This window comes from Diadema antillarum, unplaced genomic scaffold (genome assembly GCF_040938485.1).
Source record: "Diadema antillarum isolate AM-2024a unplaced genomic scaffold, OU_Dant_1.0 seq00000523_RagTag, whole genome shotgun sequence".
Classification (NCBI taxonomy): domain Eukaryota; kingdom Metazoa; phylum Echinodermata; class Echinoidea; order Diadematoida; family Diadematidae; genus Diadema; species Diadema antillarum.
This window is the reverse complement of record NW_027271475.1, coordinates 31347-42370: the sequence shown is the minus strand read 5'-3', so window position 1 is coordinate 42370 and position 11024 is coordinate 31347. Positions and strand designations below refer to the sequence as shown.

Below are 11024 nucleotides of genomic sequence, written 5' to 3'. Positions count from 1 at the left end.
AACTTGCGTGGTGTCGCAGGCGGTGCAGGCATGGCTGTGGAGAGAGGTTCTTCGATCGATCTTTTGCAGCCAGAATTGCTATCTGTAGACACCCTTGTCGACATACTTGAAGAGGTAAGCAGACACAGTCATATTGTCGATGAAAAGCATTATTAATAAGCTGCAATGGCCGCCTCGCAGTTTTTATTTATTAAACTAAGGGGTCGTCAGTAACGTATGTGTACTCCCACCAGGGTACATTTGTGTGGGTTAATCAACGTCAAACTATTCGATTCAGTGGGTTCAGTGCAGTTTTCTTTAAATAAATTTACCTAGTACGTGGCCTGGCTTACAGCACTCTAGGCACAAGCACTCGCAGTACAATTCATGTTTCTGACCAGGATTGAACAATATTGAATTCCTTTGGTTTATTAGTACGAATGTATTAACCTTGTCGCTTAAAAAAAGCCAAAACATAGTCATAGATCTAGACAGTTCTGGTACGCCTGCAAAAGATGTCAAATTTCGCTACCAAATGTGAACTTGTGCCTAGGAAATGTGCGGAATAACGCTGTAATAACAAGATATTTGATGGGTAACGACAAAAATTTGAAATATTAACCAAAAAGGTTCAGTCTCAGAACTTACCCAAACGGGGTCAGGCTAAACTCAGACTTGGGGACCGACAATTAATGGAATACGCCACCACTATATGGGATCCCCATGCACAACAGGCTATAAAAATGCTGGAAGCTGTACAGCGTCGTGCAGCTCGTTTCGTCATGAGGCGCTATCACAACACCTCAAGCGTATGGACCATGCTGGAAGAGCTGCAGTGCAGTGGCCCTCCCTTGAAAACAGACGACGAACTGCCCGCTTGTCTATGCTGTACAAGATCCAGCATAACCTTGCCTGCGTGGACAACATAAAGACTCAATTACACCCACTCACATCTAGACAAAGAAGGGAACACAATCAACAGCTGGTCATCCCACAGTAGTGCAGAACGCAGTACCATCAGAACTCATTCCTGCCACGCACAATTAAGCAGTGGAACAGCCTTCCTCAGGAAGCCATCGAGGCCAACACCATCGACACCTTTGTGTCCTGGACCTCGAGACAGGAGTAATCCAAACATCAAATTCTTTATTAATTTATTACTTGTTATTCTTTATTTTGAACTTTTATTACTTCTTGGGATTATCTATTATTCAACGAAACAAATAATACAAAATCTACTGCACCGTGCAATACCGGCCTACCTGACAAAGTGACAGAATAATCAGCATGTTGATTGCGGTCACTCACCAGGAAGAAGAAGAAGAAGAAGAAGAAGAAGGGATAACTCGGCCTTGCTTTGACGGCGGGCTGAGTTGTATACACTGTATACTATTGGTTGTCCCTCTTGGATTGTACAGTGTTGTACTATGGGAGCGGCCTGTGTAAACTACATTGTAGCGCTTCGCGTTCTGGCTACTCGCAGTAATGGTCAGAGTTGTTACAACGAGCGCATCAAAAACCTCTTTGGCGCGCATGCAAAATTAGTGTGCGCCTATCAAGCACCTCTAAAAACAATCAAAAACGCTTGATAAACAACAACATAAACTTCAAAGACCGCGCGTGTCAGCAACTGAGGTGATGTGTGTATAGGGTTGAGGACCGCGTGCTGTCCATTTGTTTTGTACAGGATTAGCACGCACTTTCCTGTCTGTTCAGTTAGGCCTCGTTTGTTATTATAGGTTATACAATAGAATATTGCGATCACGAACTGCGTGTAAATTGTCCGAAATAGGGTCGAGTTTTCCCTGAGACTGAGTATTCCTCAAAGTCTGGAGCCTTCTGGAATAAAAGTTGGTTTTCCGACTTTTATTATTTTTCTCAACATACTCCGAAACGACTCATCATTCCGGCAAGTTTCTTTGTAGACTCTTTCGATACATTGCAAGCAAATATGAAATGGTGCCAGACGGGTTCTCAAGCCCTTACCAGAACTTTGTTTTCACTTTAAGTGGTGTTACCTCCGCCAAGGGAGGAGGTTATGTTTTCGTTACTGTTTGTTTGTCCGTGAGCAAAATCGGATTGGGATGAAACTTGCAGGAAAGGTTGAGAATGACACAAGTAACAAACGATTAACTTTTGGTCGTGATCCGAGAATTTTTGGGGAATTTATGATGGGTTTTTGATATTTTGGCAGGTAGGGTCAATAAACTTGAGAGTTCAGGCTGCGCGTATTTGAGGTTTGCATGCGCGCACTAAAGTGCGTTGTCTAGTTCTGCTAGGGCGAGGGGCGCTGTGGAGCTGAGGGTTTATGACATAACAAAGGCTTCTCTATTGGGAAATCGGGCGGCTTTCAGCACACAATGCAGTACGTATGTTTGGAAATCACTGATCTCTGTGGAAGAACAAGATCAGTGCGGGTGGAAATGGGCTGCTTGCTTGGCAGAGGTCTGCGCTCTTAGAGTGCTTCTCTAGTTTATTAAAGGGATAATTCATAGTCATTTAGACGTCTTATACTAGATTTGGTTGAGACCTGACTTTGAATTTCTCTCTCCATCATTTTTTTTTTTTTTTTGGTGAGATAGCTATAGATCCTAATAAATTTACTTCGTTCCTATTCTGTGACGTGGCGTGAGTATTCCCAAGTAATTTACCAAGGTAATGAAAAACTTACATATCATGAATGTAGGGTTTCTGTTCCTAATTCCAAAAAGAGATTCAACATTTAGAGTCTATTTGATGAAAATTGATTTTGGAAATGGCTGAGATTTTGAAAACAACAATTCTTATAAAAGTTGGGACCCACCTGCACCTTTTATCAGGATTGCTTTGTTTTACTTTGTTTCTGGATGTCTTGGCCATTCCAAAAGTTAGAAGCGATTTTCATCAAAATTCTCATCATGATAAACCTTGGAATGCACCTTCCCCTCGACTCAGCATAACTTGCAAGTCAATAGTGCCCTCACCATATCTTTTGTTAGTCACATTGATATCACAGAAACGTGCAAGTTATGCTGAGTTGAGAGGAAGGTGCATTCCAAGGTCTTTTGTTATTAACATTTCAGTACTTTAGCAATGATTGACAGATGTGGTCATCTCAAGAATATTGGTTGGAAGGATTTTGTTGTGGGCGTTCCCAAGTAATCTGAAGAAAAATAGAAAAAAAAATCATTAAAAATTATAATGGAATGTTTCTAGATATTTGTTTCAACACAAAAGTGATGTTGAGGGTATCATAAATCAATACAAATCAACATGCATTTGGATTTCAGGACTCCTCTAATTGTTTTTTGTCAACAGAGATGTATCAGGTTAGATGCATCACAGAAAGAAGATAAAGAAGCCCTGGTGGAGATCTTCTTAAGGACAGTGACCCCCAAACCACAAAGACAGCCACGGCAGAACAGAAGAGGTCAAATCACAGCGAAGGTCATCGAGAAATTAGACGCAGTGAGGGCACGACAAATGCCCAGAAGAGGCGTGACAGATTCTAAACAGTCAAGTGGTAATGCAGTCAAGAGGTGAGTTTTGTGTACAGATCTGCGCATTCTGCTTCGTACATGTGTCGCATTGCTGGTTACAAAACAGCTTGCAAAGTGATACCAAAGGCACATAATAGACTACATTAAAAATTTAAAATCAAGCAAAATAGGGCGGTAAATGTAAATGTCCTTCTTACCTCCCCAGTAATGCTTCATCAATGATTGGGAAGGGGGGGGGGGGGGAGTTGAAGAAATCTAATTTTCTTTCACGGTTGTGTGTGTAAAAGTCATACCTCCTATACATGGACAATAATGTAGGTATTGGCCATTTGAAAGAGAAATAATCATAGATTTGGAATGGAATATAACAAAGCATAGAATTATCTCTGCAACTTTGTTAATTGCATGTCCAGCATAAAATTTCTATGAGTAGTTTAATGGATTTGAACAATGGAATTTTTTCTAAAGGCATGCCTGTGTTGCAGTCTGGCACCCAAGGGTATTCCACAGTGCCGCATAATGATTTAAACTTATGTGGTGGTTAGAGTAACTGGATGTGTTGGTCAGCAGACACACACTTTATACAATTTAAACAATACCCAAATGATGCTTTGTTTCATAATGAAGTTTTCTGACATGTTGGTGTTGACTTGATTCCTGTTACGGTCAGTGAGCATCATAGATTGATTATCAAACTTTACCATGTAAGCCTTGCACTATAAGTTTATGTTTTATGCAATACTTAATGCTCTGGCATGAAACTTCTGTGACACATTATATGTCTTGGTGAGAATAAATCTAGATCATCATTGTGCTGCGCCATTATAATGCAAGAAGGTCTTTGCATAATCTCTGCAAATTTGTCAATCACTATCTCTACTTCTATTCTGCAGGGATCGAAAAGGAGGGTTACTGATTTCGACTAACCTCGACTCAAGTCAAGATGGAATTAGTCGTCTGAAACCCCCACCAGTGGTCATTAACAAGAGCAAATTAGTGGTGAAATTGAATCAAGGCAAGTCAAGTGACTCAAACAGAGATACACCAAAGTCGCCCACTGGTAATCTGAAAATCAGAAAGCTTGTTTCAGGTCAATCTTCCTCCTCTTCATCATCATCATCATTATCAAGTTCTCCGTTATCACCTTCGTCATCAACGCTGAAGTTGGTTCGCTCACCAACGGGATCAAAAGCAGACGGGACAAGTCCAAGGTTGGGAGACAAGCCCAGCTCACGTCCATCAAAGTCACCGACGGTAGAATCACCAAGTTCTGTCAAGAAGATATCACTGAAAAGAAAGAGCACCGAAAATGGAGAGGTAAGAATACATTCAAGAAGATTGAGTGCTCATCGTTCAGTCCACTCATAATAATGCACAACCACATCATCTTTTCAGTCATCAAGTCTATACTGAACACACGCAATACACACCTGTACATACACACATGTATACAATTTATGTAGATGATGCCAGAACATCCTACATCAACAAAACTTTCAGATTTAAAAAGGGTAGAAAGGAATTTCAGGTCATTTGCAGGGATGATATTTTTATGAAACCGGATAGATAGATCCGCTTAGATTACCTATCAGAAACTAGCTCAGAAAATAATACTGATCACTCAAGGCAAGGCATGGAGACAAGAAATGTCTGAATTGCAGATCTCAAAACTTGCACAGGAAAAGAGTGCCTGCATGATGTGATGAGTTATGCCATGGTGCCATGATTTATCTGAATTATGAATATTTGTTCATCTTGAGGCTAGCTTGCTCCAGAAACACCATTTTCTACTGCTCTTACACCACATTCAGGGGCAGATCCAGGAATTCTGTAAAGGGGGGGGGGGGGGCGCAACTAATACATGTATTTCTGGTACCACTTCAGGGTTTCATTTCATTTTTTCTTTTTATTTCTTTTGTTTAACGGAAAATAAAGGGGGGGGGGGGAAGCATGCGCCGGTTGCGCCGCACCCCCCCCCCCTGGATCCGCCACTGACATTCCATGGTGTGTTTGTCAGATTTTTATGTTATACATCGTAGCTCACTGAGAAGCATATTGAGCATCACAAAGACAATTGAAATTTAACTCCGCATCTCCCCACCCCCAACCCTCCCAAGAAAAGAAAAAAGAACAAGAAATGCACTCTCTGAGTCGGACCTCCGCCAAGCAGCTACTTTCTGCCGATGATCTTGCTCTTCCATACAGATGACCGATTTCCACCCATATGTATGCATGTTGAAAAATCGCCCAATTTCCCAATGTAGAAGCCTTTGTTATGTCACAAGCCCTCAGCTGAGCGGAGCACCGCACCTGGCCGTGGCAGAAACTATGAAAACCTCACAAATGCGCAGCTTGAACACCCAAGTTCATTGACCCTACCTGCCAAAGTATCAAAAATCCTTCATAGAATCCATAAAAATTTTCGGATCTCTACCAAAATTTAATTATCTGTTCCTTAACCTTGTGTCATTTTCAACCTGTCCTCCAAGTTTCATCTAAATCCATGCACAACTTATCGAGTTACATGTATTTTGCATACCGACAAACAAACAAACAAACAAACAAACAAACGAACGGTAATGAAAACATAACCACCTACCTTTGCAGAGGTAATAAAATGACCATCCTTGGTCTGAAACTGTGTACTGCGACTTATTGCATTTGAATAGAATGAAAAAGAAAAATGTTTCCTCTTCAATGTCATTACAAGTCAATAAAATAAACATAACTGAAATGTTTAGCTAGACTGAACTACATTGATGTTGAATCAGTCATTGTATCCAGTAAGTGTTTGTTTTTCATTTTTAGTCTTGCAGTTTTTACATGAACTGCTTAACCACAATATCCTTGACTTTATTGTGTATTCAAGAGAGAAATCTATGTGTACAACAAAGAGGTATGTGAAGGGCAAATGAGTCACATTGCATCTTTTGAAATGGAATCTGGGGAAATCCCAGTGAATGCAGCACATTCATGTAGGAAAGATTTAAATCTTAAACTTCTAAACATTTTTGCACCATTATGGAAAAGCAGAGTTATACAGGGAATTTTAGTTTCAGTTTCAGTTTGATATTATTTCTGCAGGAAATGCATTTTTTCAACAGAATGCAGGCATGCAGAGACTTGTAGAGATATTCTTGTGTGTTTGAATTTTACAGGACGTTACAGATGTCTCAGAAGGGGCAACTCATAAAAAGAAGATTAAGAAGATAACCTGGCCCTGATTAACCTCTGCAAGAGTAAACTTCACATGTACCTCCAAGGCACAGTTTACAGCTGTGTCATAAGACACAATACTGTATTAGCTGTTATTTTCAAGAGGGTTGAATTTTTGCGAATTTGCAAGTCACTGTTGGATCGCGGATTTAACAGCACACAAAAATATCATCATGCCCTAGGGTAATAGTACACTTATGATGTCCATGGTGTCAATTCTGGAAAGCAACATCTCAGCAAAAATGTCCGTGACCTCCTCATTCGCAAAAATATCTGTACACAAAAATAACAGCTTGTACAGTAGCTTCAAGACCTCTGGTTTTAATAGAATATTGTACGAGCTCTGGTGACAAGTTTACGTCTTCATCAAGATTTTTAGATTTTTCAAAATAACATGCTCATACAAAATATATCTTCAGATTCAGATATCTGCAGGTACTATTAGAGGTATTTAGTTGAAAGGAGTCTAAAGCCAAAACATAGTTCTCGGAAGGGTTCAGAATTCATCTTCCATCATTTGGAATTTGCAGAATTACAGCATCATTTCACACATTTCTTATCCGTGCGTGTACATTTTTAAAGCGATAGTCAACAGTTCTGCAGGCATATGAGAACTTTGTTTTGGCTTTGAAGGATGGTTCAATTTCAGTTGAGGTGGAGCTTCAGGATTCCAACTGTTTTTTTAATGACAATTTATTGAGATAATGGGAAATCTCTTATGAAATATTAAAGAGCATATAATTCTAAGAGGAATTCAAGGTTTCTTTGATGAAAATTGGTTTTGAAATGGCATAGATATCGAAAACAAAATGATCCTAATAAAAGGTGGGACTCACCTTTTATTAGGATCACTTTGTTTTACTTTTGTTTTTGGATATCAGCCATTTCAAACCTGTTTTTCAGCAAATAAACTTTGGATCCTCTTCAAATTGTAAGCTCTGTAACGTTTCAAAAATGGTTTCTAAGTATCTCGCAAAAAGTTAAATGCTGAATCATCACCTCAACCGACACTATACCATCCCTTTAATGTTTTTCAAACATGTCAACGACAAACATGAAATCTCTCAAGTGGATTTTGGGGGATGGGGTAATATTCGACTTACATTTAATTCTCTTGAGTTTACTTGAAAGCAATTAATTTTTATGCATGTTATTTTCTTGTTAATTTCAATTTTTTTCAAACAGTTGTACTTGTACTTTTGAATAGCATGAGCGTCAACTTCGTTCCCCAATTCCAATTTTGGTATATCTGGCAATTTAACTTGCCTGCACATCTGCAAACAAAGTTTCTGCTCTTCACACATGTTAACTGGGGTGAGGCAGGGGTATCTTGTTGTGGCAGCTACACCAAGAGTGATCTCCTTTCGAACTTTCACTGAGTTTCAGTGTTATTTATGACAGCATTATCGAAGATTCTTTCATATGCCAACAGTAGCAAAGTTTGCTTGTGCATAGTCAACTCTGCACAGTCTTTATCTTGTGGGATAAGACAAAGTCTATAGAATGTGATATCTATTAATTAAGCAGATTCTTTTTCTTCAGCCAGTGAATAGAGTCTTGTGCTGGCTGCATGGTTTTTGGCTTGCAGGTTCATCAGGTTAATTAATGAATTTGTAATCAATTTTTTATTGATTAAATTTGATTTTATTTATGCTGCAAGAAATTTGAATCTAAATGAGATTTTTACTGTTACAGGCACGTGTTTAAAGTTATTGTCAGTAGCAGGGACTTTTCGACTTTTGTCCCACCTAGTAGTCAGTTGATGGGTGCAGTGACCGTCCCATACAAGCAGTGCACAAGCATTCAGTGGTGAGCATCAGATTTTCAAATGGGCTGTCCCACTTTTTACCAGTGACCCAAGTAATGCTGCCCACCACCACTCACCGCCCTCCTTTGATTGGTTCATGGCCCTGTCTTGGACTCGTGGCATGAGCTACAATGTACTCATAATGGTGTGTGCAAGTGGCTGAATATACACAGTGGTACAATGTACTGCAAGTTTATCCTATGATTATGTTTTGTGGTAAATGCGAAGAACTGGCACAAATTTGCTCATACATATGTAATCTTTACAGGGATATTTGTGTTAAGGAAATGGTGCATTTTTTTTGTGTGTAGAAAGTAAATGTATTCATTGTCTTCAACATATTCTTATTCCTTTAATGTGTGAATAGGCTTCATAGTCCATCCATCCATTTAAGAAACAGTAGCAATTGATGACCATCATTATTAATCTACTGTACCCATTGTGATTCACAACCGCATGAATGAGCGTTGTACAGTCTCTCATTAGCATTGTGCTAAATTTAAAGAAAAAAAAGTTTTCAAACTGAGTCAATCCAACATGTTTATCCCCTCTTTCACCCGACGTGTTGCCTGCTTTTAGTGACACAATCGAGAAGTCTCTATCACTTCACCAAACCTGGTGCAGGGAGTCAGGTTTTCCACTTATTTCCCGTCAAGGGTAGATGTGCACAGTGTGGATCTTGGTGCTGTCAGTGTTGATGTTTTGACATCTACGCTCACTGATGTCCCCACCTTTGCTCTCAGCATGAGATAATTGCCTAAGCGTGATTGTGAACACTATTTTGGCATCTGTGAGTCAATGTTCATCTCTCATTTTAGGAGACAGTGACGTCAACAACCTTTAGTTCACTAATATGCTCTTTCCTCCCAAAATTTCCTTCCATTCATGAAGACTACCATGGAAGGTGACACAAGACAAGCCTAACTGGCAACAAATTCCAGACAATTTATTGAATATTCAGTTGACACTTTGATATGATTTTTGTCACAGGCCCTGCACTAACATAAAAATCTTGCAGAACCTGCAAACTGTGTCAACCCTCTGCAATCATGTCTATTGAATTTACGTGCTCCAATCAAGGGTTAAATGGATGGTATAGTTTGGGTTGAGATGGGGATTCAGGTTTTAGCTTTTTGTGAGAAACGTAATAGGAAACTAATGTGAAATATTAAAGACCGTACAAAAGTTTATTTGATGAAAATCGGTTTTGAAATGGCTGAGATATCCAAAAACAAAGAGGTTGTAATGAAAGGTGGGACCAACCTCTTATTATGACCATTTTGTTTTGCTTTTTTTGTTTATATATCAGCCATATCATAACTGATATATGTAATTGTCAAATTAGCTTTGAATTTCTCTTAGAATTATGTGCTCTGTTATATTTCATTTAGGTAGTTTCTCATTGTCTCACAAAAAGTTAAAACATGAATTCCCATCTCAACCAAAATTATACTATTCCTTTAAAGGTCAAGTAGCCTGGACTTCATCATTTGAAGTTTAAACTATTGTTTTTTAATATTTTAAATTATTTCATTGGTGAACATACGTTGTATTATGTACCGTATGTGGAGTTTTACAATTTGATCATTCAGAACAGGGAAACGTGATCACGTACTAAAATACACGCTGGTTTTCGTATGTGCGGTGTCACACCGTGTATTATGCCTGTAATTTATATAGTAAAGTCCAGGCAATTGAGAAATGTTCTTTTAAATAAATGGATATGATATTGATGTCACCTTATGACTTGTGTTTTAATTGCTTAGAGATTGCACGTGAAATGGTGATAATGTTGATGTTTTACTGAAGGTCCTGATGTGCTGTGTGCATTTCTTGTTTCTTCCATCCCTCCACATGAAGACATTTGATAGACCTTCTTTCTCTCTCTCTCTCTCTCTCCTCCATTAACCAAATATTGTAATTATTTTATATGCTATGCATTATATATATATCAGGGCTCGACACTAACGGTGGCCCGGTGGCCCGGGGCCACCAAAAATGAAAGTCGGGCCACCAAATTTCAAAAAAGGGCAAATTTGGTGGCCCGCCTCGGGCCACCAAAATTTTTTGAAAAGTATGTCAATAAATTTGTAACTTTTTGCGCCGGAAATTAGCAGTTAAATTTGTTCAAAGGATGGATGAAAAGGACTGAATGAATGCCTGAGAGTGAGTGTTGCAAGTTTGTTGAAATTCATTTATGAGTAGATATGTCCAACTTCTAATTTTTACTATCATAAATCTTGAATATTTGACTCATTAAAAAAAAGGACTTTAAATGTTTTTTTTTTTGGGGGGACACCAAATTTTTCTCTCGGGCCACCAAAAATTTGAAATTTAGGATTTTGGTGGCCCCATTGGGCCACCAAACAAAAAAGTTAGTGTCGAGCCATGTATATATATATATATATATATATATATATATATATAATATAAGATGTAGCTGTACATACATTTTTGTGTATGTATATGTATGTATGTATGTGTATGTGTATATTTATGTGTAATTATATACCTGTATATAGAGTGCGAGAAGGGGCCCCGAC

At 38.8% G+C, this 11024-nt stretch overlaps 1 protein-coding gene across 1 annotated transcript; it reads left to right on the top strand.

The window, feature by feature from the left end:
• Nucleotides 1–9234, top strand: LOC139734344 (uncharacterized). Its single transcript, XM_071645136.1, has 4 exons — nt 1–114; nt 3277–3497; nt 4352–4775; nt 9106–9234. The coding sequence occupies exons 1-4, from the start codon at nt 31–33 to the stop codon at nt 9232–9234; spliced, it is 858 nt and encodes a 285-aa protein (XP_071501237.1). The 5' UTR covers nt 1–30.
• The last annotated feature ends 1790 nt before the right edge of the window (nt 9235–11024 follow it).